General features: G+C 56.9%; 1 protein-coding gene across 1 annotated transcript in view; it reads left to right on the forward strand.

Moving 5' to 3' along the window:
• The window catches only part of LOC122393911 (basic salivary proline-rich protein 2-like), a 50,020-nt gene that overhangs the window by 23,316 nt on the left and 13,590 nt on the right, over positions 1-13,114 (forward strand). The window contains exons 3-5 of the mRNA XM_043390370.1: positions 3,442-3,473; positions 4,589-4,676; positions 9,067-9,146. Of these exons, the coding sequence (XP_043246305.1) occupies positions 3,442-3,473; positions 4,589-4,676; positions 9,067-9,146 (200 nt within the window). The remainder of the gene's footprint in view (positions 1-3,441; positions 3,474-4,588; positions 4,677-9,066; positions 9,147-13,114) is intronic.

Raw genomic sequence — 13,114 nt, forward strand, 5'->3', positions numbered from 1 at the left:
AGAGGCGGGTAAAAACGTGCCTCCGGGACCCGGACCCTGGCGGCACGCCGCGGCCGCCGGCGCGCGCCGCGACATGGGCGGGACGCACGACGGCGGCCGCTCACCAGGTTATCGGCGCTCGGCGGCACCGCCGACGCGGCAACTGCATTTGCGAGGCGGCGGCGGCGGCGGCAGCCCCGGCTGGCGCGCGCCGTCGCTGGCCTTCACTGGAATGTCGGCGGGCGGCGCGCGCTGTCGAACAAACCGTCCGGTCACGCGCGCCCACCGCCCGCCCATAGTACGGCGTCGGTGGTCCGACCCCCGCCCAGGGCCGGCGGCTGGCCATAGATCCGTCTGTCCGGGCCGATCCGCTATCCGGACACATTACAGCGCACGTCTATCATTCTGATTGCGCGCAGTCGTCGTTTAGTGGGCAATAATTGGCTCTGATTTTTTACCCGGTCGGCCGATCGGCCGGACCGAGTCGGCGACTGACGGCGGTGAGTCTGGCTGTCTGATGGTATCAGACGCCCCGGGCGGGGGACCGCTGGTGAGTGAGAGCACGCGCCGCGGTGGGCGCCGGCTCCGCCCGGTGGCGGCCCTCTGAGGACCGTCCGGATGACTCCCTGTGACAGCGGCGCACGGTTGGAGCGGCGCCGGCACGCTGGCAGAGACGGACGGCCGCCGCCCGTTTCCTGACGTTATTGGCAGCAGAGGATCGGGAATGGACTGTCGCCGACGGACGGGACCCGCCGCATGCCTCCTCGTCGTCTTGTGCAAACGGCGGCGCCGCGCGGATCGGACAGAGGCCGGGAGGTGGGGCTGCACACCTCCTCTCCCAGAGCCGGCAGTAATGGCCTGTCAGGGCGCCTTCGCGCCGGTTCGACACTCGCCCGGCACCCAGCAGCGCTCGAGTGCAGGCCATTAGGCATGAATAGTGACAAAGGCGCGCCGACCACTTGGAGCGCTTAGTCGCGCGACAGTGACCAGGAATGCGGCGCCGCGCTGTGCGGCCTGGGTTGCATGAATAGTAAGCGCTCGGTGCGGCTTTTTTGGTAGTTCAGCCGGCCGCCACGGCTCCTGTAACTGTACCGTCCTACTGGGGATGGAGCTGCTTGGGCGTGCACGTAATCTAGGCCGTTACACGTGCGCTTTGCAGGTTTAATTCGAACAACGGATACGATCAGGGTGACTGGGCTTCTTGTTCGTCGCCGTTCAGCGAAAACCTTGGTAGCTGTGCGCACCTGTGGTCGTCGGCCGGCAGATTGTGCGTGACCGGGCTGCTGTAATATCCACTTAACAGGGATATGGTGGGTTCGGCTGTATTCCGAACCGGCCGCTCAGCGGTTCGTTGACACTGCAGGTGCCGGCGATGTGCCGCTGTCAGAGCTCAGCGTGTCCCACGGGCGGCGCTCGGCACACGTGGGTGTCCACCCGCGGCGAGACGGGGCTCGCAGCCAGCCCTGCACCGCTGTCTCGCGGAGCACGGCGCACTGGGGAGGTGCGTGGGCCGCGCTCCCTGTCGGCGGCCTGTCCGAGCCGCCGCGCCGCCCGGGCCGCGCGGCGACCCCGCCGCCCCAGGTCGGCCACCCCTGACCTTCAGAGCCCGGCGAGCTCGGCCGGGACCGAGCTGACCCGGCCGGGTCGTGTGGGCGGCGCCGTCGACTTCCCAGTCTCCCGTGTGTTTGCAGTTTGGTGGCCGTGATTCAGCTGCCCGCTGCGGTGGCCGCGCTGCCAAGGCTGGGCAAATACCGCACGCTGCGTACCGCATAGTGCGTACGGCGTCCCGCTGCCGGGAGAGTACGGGACGTGCGTGGGCGGCTCGCTGCTGTGCGCCGCACGCGCTGGGGCGGGTCAGATGTGGGCCACGGTCCTCGGTCCGCCGCCGGCACACGCAGCAGCCGGCTGGTGTCGCTAGGTGGCACCACTGGCGCCGTGACCTCCCGGCTGCTGTCACTGTTAGCCGCTATGCAGATGAGCACCAAACGTGCCCATCGCAGTATTGGATTGGTTAGCATGTAGCGCGCTACGAGCTGCTCAATTGAAGTCGGAACGGACATGAGGCCCTGACTCAAGTCACGACTTCAAACTCTGCCACGGTTTATATAGGCTGTCCCAAGGTTTGCTGTCAATTATGTTTGTCTTGGTCAAATGCTCGACTTGATCTTCAGTGTAGGAGACGGTCTGTGTGGCTCGTCTGGCGCCGACTGGGGCTCGTTCCGGCTCTGCTTGGCACGGCCGGGGCTCTCGATCGACGCCCGGGGTTGTGTGCGGTGCGAGCGGCTCGGCGCGGCGCGCAGACGCCAGTCATCGGTCGGCGCCGGTGCCGCCGCGGGCGCCGGCCGCTCCACCGTCCGCCCGGAGCACCAGCAGTCGCCGGCGGCGGCAGAAGCCGCGCATCACCACCGGCTGTCGGCCAAGGCCGTGCTCGACAGCGATATATCGGCCCAGATCGGGCCCGGAGACGGGAGCTGTCCGCCCTGACTGAGAGGCCAGGCCGGCCGCCGCCCGCGGGCTCATCTCGAGCCCGGTCACTCACACACACGCATACAAACACACACGCACGCAAATAGCCACACCACCTGGCGCGTTTCGTGCCGTGCTGCTCCCGTGCGTTCCGTGCCTCATCCCTGCCGATGAGCCGTAGGAGATAAGCACGCATTGCTCAGCGCTGGGACCGGCAGCTGTGGGGCGCTGAGCGCTCCCACGCGCGGTCGGACACTCCCCGCTCGACCTCTGGACGGGCAGAGCTGTCCGTGCCAGGTGCCGCGGTGTCCGGCAGCGGGCACCGTCTGTCAGAGGATCGTCCTCTCCCAGTCTGCGTCTGAGTGGTCTGAGGCCTCTCCCAGACGGCAGATTGGCAACCAGAATCAATGGGTGTCTGGTCGCCGCACCCAGGCGTCGAAATTACCATCGCTCGGCGCTACTGCCAGAAGGTGGCTGTGAGTCAGTGAGTGATGCCGGCATGGGTGCGCTGCCCGGGCGGCCGGGTGAGGTGTTAAGCCTTATTTGCACGTCTTTGGTTTGCCAGGGTCGTGAACATTACTGGCTCCAGCTGATCGCCTCAACGGAACAAAAATACCTTTCGGAAAGATGGGGATGCTCGAACGAAGCATCACACAATCATTATTCATTCCCATGTCCTTTGTTGTGTATGAAGTGTGCCAAGAATCCCATGTGTGTCTGTGTGCTCTGTGACACTCTTGTCTCACGAGTGACATCGCCTGACCTCGGTCAGTGCCGACCCGCCTTCCCCAACTCGGTCACCGTTGTCCGGTCCAGTAGTGAGCAGCACCCGCCCTGCAGTGGCGCCCTACGCCGACCGGTGTCACGTTAGGCGCTGTTTATTGACGACGATCGCTGCCGCCCTGATACCCGCGGTCCGTGAGGCGCGTGCTAAATACCTACCTCTGCCGACCTCCTCCACGCCCCCTCTAATGAGTCTCTCTCCTCTGATTGCAGGTGCTCCTAAACAAGGTGCAGCAGAAGGAGCGGTGAGTTAGCGCCGGCACGTGGCGCAGTTTACCACGTAGATCAGTCGGCATGGGCCTGTTTGCTTGTCTCGAATTAGGCCGGCCAATGGCCTGCTATGTTTAGCACGGCGATCGGCGGGGTGGCCGTTAGATGGCGCTGAACAGTCGGCCTCGCCCGGGCCCTCGCCCCCGGTGGGCCATTAGCATTGTGTGTGCACGGCCCTGGGTAGGGACTTGTGACTGGAAGTTCAGCATGCTAACTGAAACTGGGGCTGCGGGAAGGGACTGGCGTGAGAGTTTGCTGACTGGCGGCTGGAAATGCGGGCCAAAAGAGGATGGCTGCAGTTAATGCTACCGGCTGCATGTTTTGAATGTCAACTGGCGAACGCGGACTACGCCGGCAACTGACAAATGCTACCTAACGAGACTCAGACATTTGCCTGCAACTGCTATGACCCCTGGTCCATGATCCCGCTTTGGCTCCGGTACCGGACACTCCCTGCTTGGCCGGTGGGTCACACCCGCCCTGATGGGACCATGTGACCGGCTGCCGTGCCCCGTGTCACGTGCCACCCATCAGGATGTGTCCGACGTGTCACAGATGTGTCCTACATAGCGTCAAAGGGCGGTCAAGGACTCGGAGTGGCCAGCCCATATGCTTGTCTACAGCTCATGGTGAACCCTCGGAATAGACACTGTGCCCGCACTGGTTCTGTAATTAAGCCGGGTCACGGTGTCGCAATACTGCAGTGCTGATGTGAACCGAAACAAAATATTAACCTCGTTTCATAAAGCGAGTCCGTAATTTACGCCGGTTTTTGGGCTTGTATTGCAAGCGCATGTGAAGCGATAAATTTATTTCCCCTTCTCCCTTCTGTTCTTGCTTGCAATACAAATAAATTCAACGATGCAAACTATCGTCATCGCTTCACATGCCCTTACCATGGATGATATAATGGATGATATAACATGATTATTATCTCATCCATGCCCTTACAATACAAGATAAAAAACCGGCGTAACTTATGGACTCGCTTAATGAAACGAGGCCATTGACGTTTCTCAGTTAAGCTACGTTTGATGTTTTGTCACCGTTTGTATCACATGTTCGGGTTCTTCTGTTTCGTGGCTGGCAGGTTCTCTCCTCAGATGGCAACTGACGGCATCCCGAAACTGGACTATGTCATCGACCTGACCTACACCAAGCGCTACTACAGCCCCCACGTGAGTGACCCAGGTCAGGTCAAATACACCTGACCTATACAAGCACGGTGGTGAGTGCCGCAGGTCACGGCAGGCCATACACCTCACTGACCTACTACATATCACTAAAATCACAACAGTCTACAATCTGACGTGAAGTGGCGAACGCTTCGTTTTGTTCTGACCGTCTCAAGCTTGCTTCATTTCTACAGTAAGTGACCCAGGTCAGGTCACGCCCTCCGCTGGTTGGCGCTGTTGTGGAGTCATTGGACAGCATGGTACACGATACCGGAGAGAGGCCACATTTTCACTCCCGTGATCGTCGTGATGGCGATCGGCCTGACGCCAGCGGTAACCTCCAGTGGTCCGGAGCGCGTGTCGAAACCGCGCACAGTTCATTACGTCCGCTGTCGCGATGCGTATCGGCCGGCTGATCGGCCGGCTACAGGCACTGGGCGATGTAGACGGCGGCGTCGACAGGGCGATAAAGCAGACGATACGGTCCGCAGTCGGCGGCCGATCCGCTGGAGACGAGAGCCGCGCACCGCACCAGCAGCCGATCACAGTCGATTACAGGATGTAATTGACGCAGAGACGACTGAAGAAGTGGAGAGTGCATGGGGGACGGACATTTACTCGGCTGCCGATATTTGGTCTTGTGAGTTGGTCGGTCACAGTGTATCGGTAACGTGACGGTTATGTCTGGGGCTATCTATGTTCGGCAGCGCTTGCAAATCACTTCCGACTGACGGTCCTCGTTCTACCAATACGGACCCCGCTGCCGAAAGTGGCCACTGGGCGCTCGTCCGGAAGCGATGCGGCGCGACTCTGGCGGCACTCGGGCGCCGCGGCCACCTCTGACGGGCCGCGATGACGGGCCGCGATGACGGATGACGGATGGGCGCCGCCGCCGACCGGCGAGCGACATGTCGCCGCCAGCCGATGGCGCTGATGGTTCATAACGCGGCGCGATCAGAGCGGCTCCCATATGTCGGCACAGAGGAGCCGTCCACTGCGCCGGGTGACTCAGGTCCGGTCGCAGAAGGTGACTGGCGTGGTGTTGCTGGGTCGTCCACATACCTCCCAGCAGACAGCGTCGGCCGTTGGTGGTCCGTCTGGTCGTGTTTTACATGCTGGAAGTGCGCCTTGCGCTGTTCGATACACATTATCCTTCGAGTCTTCCATTCGTTAATTTAGCGTTATTATATAATGCCGCATATCGTTGTTTTGATGTCGGGCGTCATGATGGTAATATCCACTTAATTAATTTATGGCGCATACTAAGTACCTCGATCATTAAGATAGCTTGTCAAGTCCATTTCATAAACACGGAGCCGATTCTCTAATCAAGGCCGCGGAGTCTGGCGGTCGCTGCCGGCTGGGAACTGGCCGACCAAGGCTGTACGGCCGACCGACGGCCCTTCCCGGCTGGCTGGCCCGCGCATGCTGGGGCCTTGACTCGGTCGTACCTACTCGGGCTGTGCTCGACTCCACTCGACTCCCCTCTCCGTGCCCCCCCCCCCCCCCCCCCGTTCTCGACGCAGCTCTCCTGCCGATAGCGCTGTGAAGTCCCGAGTTCGGACACGTCTTTTATCGTCTCCCTATCAGTGGAGATTGACTGGCCTTGCACTGTTCGACCGTACTGATACCCTCGCCGTGACCCCAACCCCTGCCCTCCTACCCCAACCCCATCTCCCCACACATCCCCATCCCCACCCCCTCTGACCCACAAACGGTAGGCACTCGAGATAGGCCATAAGCCTATCGCCTCGCCGAGCATCATGTATGTATGTTTCAAAACATTGACTACGGTGCAGTGTACGATGGCTTAGTTTTCCTTGTGTGACTGCGAACTCATTTTAGTTCCTCATAACACATGTTCAGAAGGTGTCGAATTTATGATGGAAAGGTCGATCATCTGGGTATTAGTTTACGAGGGTCAATGCGTTGATAGCAATATGTCACTGAATACACCTGATGCAGCGTTTTGTCAACCTGCTGCTCACCGTCAGGGCTCCACGGAGTGGCGCCTTCACTTCATGGGAGATTTCAACCGGGCTCAAAAATTGTGACGATAACCTTCCTCAGTGGAATGACGGGCCGATTTGGGGGAAAAGGCCCGGTCCAGTCCCGCCCGAACCCTGGTCACCGCCGGTCCAATCCCGGCCAAACCCCAAACCGCCACTGACCGGGCACGCGGCCGGATGTGACCGATATCGACGTCCTTATGTGACTTAACTCTGAGAACCAGTGACGCAACGTCATCGTCGTCATCACAGCCCGTCATCTGAGTAAATTGTATGGAGGGCACTTGGACCGGCCCGGGGAGCCCCCGACCGCTCGCCGCGCCCTCCTCTCTCCGCGCTGACCTGACCCGACCTCGGGCGGCCTTAGCACGTCGCTCCGCAGTGTTGACGCCACGTGGCATGACGTCAACAGGTCGAGTCCCGAATACGTCATCTGTGGCGACAGTGTCCGGACGAGCACCAAGAGGCTTTCTGTGTCCACTTGTCGTCATCGGTATTGCGCATTTTGAGAGCGATAGGAAACGACACGTGGACACGAGCAGCCTGCGTCAAGCGCCGCTCGTGCCTTCCATGCCGGTCTCGTGGCGGTCTCGTGCGGCTCGTGCCATGCTCGCGCGCGTGTGTCGCTAATTGGCTCATCAGAGTGACGGCCGGTGACGCGCTGGACAGATGACAAATGACCCGATGCGCCGATAGGAGATCGAAGGCGATAGGCGGCGCCCTTGGGACGCGGTGATGGACGGCTTCAGCGCGTCGAGCCGATGTCGGAATGTGGGTGACTTACCGGTGAGACCGGCCGGCCGGACCCTGTCGGGGAGCTTGTGTGGTCGTCGGTCATGGGGCTGATGGAATGGAGCTCACGAGTGGTGTTGTGTACGTGGGAGCAGGATTCTCTCCCGTGCTGAGGCTGGGATGATTTGTGACACATGCTGAGATCGCACTGTTATTCGAAGTCAGCAGGAGCTACGTTCCTGGGTGCCAGGCATGTCCACGGTGTCTCCCAGGTCTCAGTGGTCACATTCTGACGTTTTCTGTTCGCTGACGTAGAAGCAGGAAGTCGTCGGACCCACTGCGGAACTGGCAATCTGCGCGAGCAAACATGCCTTTGTCCAGCTGGGATCCTGTTTCCCATGTGCGGATTATCGCGCCGGGCCCGGCGGCTGGGACAGCGGAGACCTTGCCGGGACCTTGGCGGATTTCTCGTACCCGGCACATCACCGCCCCGAAGGCTAATCCGATCCGGCTTCGACATCCGCCGAACCTGTAAACCCTTCTAATGGGAGAAGTCGCGCCGCGCCGGCCGCGACGGCACGAAAAACAAACGGCCCGCCCACGTGATCAGACCTGTGACTTGCAGTCTGCTCGTCGTGGCTCGCATCGAACTGGTCACGGTGGCCCGGGTGGCTCCTGCCTGCACGGCTTTGGTCACGTGTCCGGCACGTGCCGCGTGTCCTCTGCCCTCTCCTTTCCTCGGTGTCTGGGCGGTCCCCGTGCGGTCCGAAGAGAGAGGGCACTCCGCCCTGAGAGCCTCTTCCACGTACCTTTCGTAGTTGGCTCGGCGCCTCTGCTATTTATGTGGGCGTCTGGTCGGCATTTGCCTGAGTTTATTATCACCCTATGGACTTTTGGTGTGCCGGGGTCACGTTGTTTCTCCACCACGAGTCGCCTGTTTGTTATCGGCAGTGAGGTCAGAGCGGCGCACCGCTCCCACGGGGTGTCGGCCGGCCGAGCCGACTGCAGGCCCGATTCATGGCCCCCGTGTCGGTGTCGACTGCCGGCGCCGCCCGGGCCGGCCCGGCAGCTCGGCGCCGGTAATAGTGGCTGCGGCCGGCCGCCGACACCTTCCCGGCGCCGTCCACCGACCGCCGACACCTCCCCGGCGCGGTGTGCCGCAGCTCAGCTCTTAATCTATGACCGTTCGTGCGCCGAGTGCAAATCACTCTGTGTGTTTTCGGCCATAACTCATGGTAACCATATGCCTCTCGTAGGTAGGTGTATGTGTTGTTTGCTACAAATCACCACTTAAGTCACTTAAGATGATAAACTGCGGGGCAGAATGTCAAATTGCACTGCATGATTTATTGGCCTTTTGCGTGTTCAAATTGCGCGGCTAGTCGGTGATTGTTAAATCTTTCTGACTCCTCTGGTGTTCAAGGTATTCTAATTGTAGTGCGTTCTCTAGAGTTAAGCTTCCTTGACCCATTTCATTTTGTTTTATTATTAATTCCTCAAACTGTGCGGATTATGTCCTGCATTAACCGGATTACACCTCTGGAGAATCGGTTCTAGTATATTTTCTCCCTATATCTCACCATATGTGTCTCCCACAACTCTCTGTATATGATCTTCTCGCGCGTCTAATTAACGCCACTTTTTTCTGGCAGGAGTTCCAGAGTCGCGGCATCGGCCATAGCAAGATCGCCACCGAGGGGCACGTGATCCCGAATGGCGCCGTTATGCGCAGGTAAGATAGCACCCCTGCCCTCCGGTGATACGTACCCAATGACCCGAGCTGGTCGTTAGAGCTGCCTCTCATGTGTACAGCTAACAGCCAATTCAGAGCTCTCGGCGCTGAAGAGCCCCACGCCGTGACACACACTGTCGCCAGTGTGCTGTGTTTTGTGCAGACTTTCGCCACCAACTGGGACGATGGCGTCCGCATGTGGGCGATGGAACAAACGACTGTGACGACGGTGTTAGCGCACTGTGTACTGGTCAGGGTCAGGTCAGGTCAGGTCATCAGGCATGTGAGATGATAGAGAAGCGTATCAACTATCAAGTCTGCCATCAGCTCTGTTTTTTTCAATGAACTAGCTGGTTCAGTGCTGAAAAGATTATCCCATGTTACTAGCTCCGCGGAGGTTTTTCACGACCGGGCGTTCCTAACAGACTTAGCCGTCTTGCTCTCATATATATTTGGGCATCGACATGCGTGCCTTCCACCGGATGAGAAGAATTTCCCGCTAGAACACTGCATTGGTACATTTTTGTGACTTATAGACGCACCTGACGCGGATTTGGAACTTGCTGCAGCTGTCGGCTGCTTAGCCAGCTCAGTGCTTAGCCAGTAACCTGATTATGTCTCAGGCTACTCGAGCTGGTCCACAATGAAACAAAAGGTTGGGCAACTGGATAATGACTCGCTTAGGCTCGATTATAGAAATGTTATTTTTCACTTTCTTTGCAACTATGTTAGGTTCTCACATTATCCGGCTTGTTTTACATTATAATAGATGGCATTTTCCTCATCTTTACAGAACCTTGCATCGTTCTTCAAGTTGTATGTCGCGCGCTGGAGTAACGATAATTGTTTAACCATAATATCAGCGTTTGGATCTTCCTCTGTGTGATGAATGGCTATTATCGCGTTATTACGAGAGGTGTATCGGCGCGATCTGCCATTGTTGGCACGTCTGGCCATAATTATCCCTGGGCATCAGAGGGCGGCAGCTAATCGCGCAGTAATCACACGGCACTACGCGCCGACCGGTGTCCAACCGAGCCGTTTCGTCAGCCACGCGACCCACTGTCTCCCAGCTGCTCACGGACACAGGTGACAATGTCACCGCAGACTGAGAGAGGATGATCGTCGATATAGCGCGTGTTTTCCCTCCAATTATCGGAGGTATTTATGGGCTTACGCGTGGGGCGCAGCGCCTCAGTGCGTGAACGATAGTGAAGTGGAAGTCATTAGATATCTGCGCCGATAAATTCGGCACGGTTTCCCTTCTCCTCTCTTTCACCCGGCAACACCATCGCTGGGACTGTGTGCAGCGTTGCATAACTGCTTCCAGCGGCCTCATGTTACGGGCTCAATTAATCTACGGCCACTCCCTGACAACTGCGAACTGCGGCGGGGCCGGGGCGCGGCGGCCGGTGCTGCTGCCGGAGCGCTGTGCCCCCGCTGCCTCGCTGACGGCTCGCCCCGGTGCCGCTCGCTGGCCGGCCAAACCAGTCGGCTGGAAGTCTCTGTTTACCTCGGGTGGAGTGGGACAGGTGTCGGAGACTGTTTGGAAACATCGCTGACTGATAGTGCCGGAATTTCGGGCAGTAAAGCTACGCACTTGAACGCACGCCCGTGCTGACTGACAGTTTCGAGTGTATTGTCAGAGGCGCCGAGAACTCACGAAGGTCGTGTGGTATCTGATCGTGGTTTTCTTTCACAATTTGCTGCCACTGATTTTACGATGATCGTGCTTTATGTGTTAAGATCGCCATGACCTGGCGACTAGGCGAATGCTACACAAGTTCAAAGCGGGCGAAGGATGAACACTTTCCCTTTCACTTCCACCCGCTGACTCGCCGGCGTTATTCCGCCGCCCTTTCCCACCCTCTTCTCCGCGTGCTCTCCTCGCTCAGCCTGCATAGCTGTGGGGTCACCTTCCCGGCCCACTGGTGGTGACACGTGTGTCACACTGTCCTGACACCCGTGTCACACTGCGCCGACACAGGTGTCGTGTCGGGTGTCCCGTCTCGGCGCGGTCGCCGGACGTTTCAATGGCCCGCCTGGACAACCGTCGACAGCCCTCCTCGTCTCGGCTCGCCCCGTCCTGTTATGCGCTCTACCCTGCACTCGACTGCCTCGTCCCTTACGGCACCAGTATTCGCCTAATTTAGTCCTTCTCCCATGCTTCCACAAGCTTCCTCGCCCTATCGCGAATCTTTTTTCTTCTCTCCTTGTCCTGTCCTGTCCTTACGTCCAGTGTCCTGAAATTGATTTTTCGGAGAGTGTGATTGAAGCCGCGAGGACGTCGCTATTTCAAAAGGACGTCGATATCGGTGCGGAGCCTAAACCACTGAAGCCCTTACCTAAATCTATTAAAATTAGCGATTTTCACTGGCAATATTGACTAATACCACCTCAAGGCACCTCAAATGATCATATATAGACACAAAGTAATGCCAGTTTATTTACCCCTAGTAAAATACAAAATTCAAGCATTCACCACAAACACCAAAACAACACTTTGAAGATGTCTAGTTCTTGTCCATGATCGTACACAACAGTCAACAACAAATATGCTTCAACAAAAATCAGCCCAAGAGCCAGCGGCTATCACTAAATATTGACGTCATAAGAGGGATATCATATCGAGCAAGAGGACTGATGTAAAAAACAGACGTCCAAACAAAGAGGTGGAAAACAGCTCGGAAAATTAATTTCCATAGCTTCCTGTTATGAAATTCAATTAAGAAAACTCCAAGGTGGACGCTGAATTTTTCTCGGCTGGAAAAAATGTGAAATCATTGTGCACTTTTCAGTTTTGTACCGACGTCGATTAAATGGGAATAACAAGGTCAATCGACGTCCCCAACATTGCGTGTATTTTTAAGCCAAGGACGACATACTTGAATTAATACTATTGAAATTCGGTAACTTTATTTTAATTCAAACAGATAAACATTAAACTTTTTCCCCAACCACTATCAACATATGCAAAATTAACTACTTTTGAAGGGCATGCTCAAGGGGCAGCGCTATCCCGTTACTGTGACCTTCTGAGGGGAAAAAATAATTAAATATGTTACAGTAATTTGATACAAAAGGTATGTTGCGTGCTTATAGATAAATGTCCAAGTAATATATTCGCATGATTAATTTTATCTATACACTGCACAGTTACTAAAACTGAAAAGTGGAAAACGACGTCCTCAGATCCCTCTATTCCGACATCTTTTCTCCTTCATATGGCAGCATTACCTTCACATGGTAAAGGAAAAAACTTATCCATATCTGACGCACAGAAAACAAAAATAAATTAAAACCGCGTTGTTTACTGTTGCGGTAGTTGGCCAGGAAAGGGGAGTTGAGTGTAAGAGTGGGTTCGTGAGGACTTAGGATATATTTATCGTCATTTTGCATAGCCGTGTTTTTAGGCTACAGAGGTGATATTTCTTTTTGTTAGTTTGCTTTTGGTGTTCGATATACCTATCGACTTTTATCTGTCAGGGACGCCGTTTGGCTTTCCGGGACGTCACAAAGAGAATCTGTTAGGTGTGGGTTTCCACCCAAATTCACGAAAATCAGGACACTGCTTACGTCCTGTCCTGTACCCAGCCACGCGATTGCGGACCCACAGTTGCCTTTCGGATAAAGCTGACGCGGGCCGCTCAGACCCTGACGTCTTCTTAGTGACATTGGAACATTTTATTTTTACGACAACCGCACAACATAATATTCACGGTGACTTTGTAATGGACGCGCGCATTCCGTGACTATGCCGGGGTTTGTTGAAATGCGGCCGGCCAGTAGACACAGAGCAGCGGAGGTATTGTTTGCCAACAGGAGCCAAGATGGCGAGCCACGTCTACCGGCAAAGAAACGTTCACAGGGAGGCCGCAAAAAAGGCAGCGCGCCGGCGGGTGAAATCTGACGATATCTCGCCGACTGTCCGGCTTACCGCAGCGGTCGCGAATGGAGAACTATCGCAG

This window comes from Amphibalanus amphitrite, unplaced genomic scaffold (genome assembly GCF_019059575.1).
Source record: "Amphibalanus amphitrite isolate SeventyFive unplaced genomic scaffold, NRLGWU_Aamphi_draft 000562F_arrow, whole genome shotgun sequence".
Classification (NCBI taxonomy): Eukaryota; Metazoa; Arthropoda; class Thecostraca; order Balanomorpha; family Balanidae; genus Amphibalanus; species Amphibalanus amphitrite.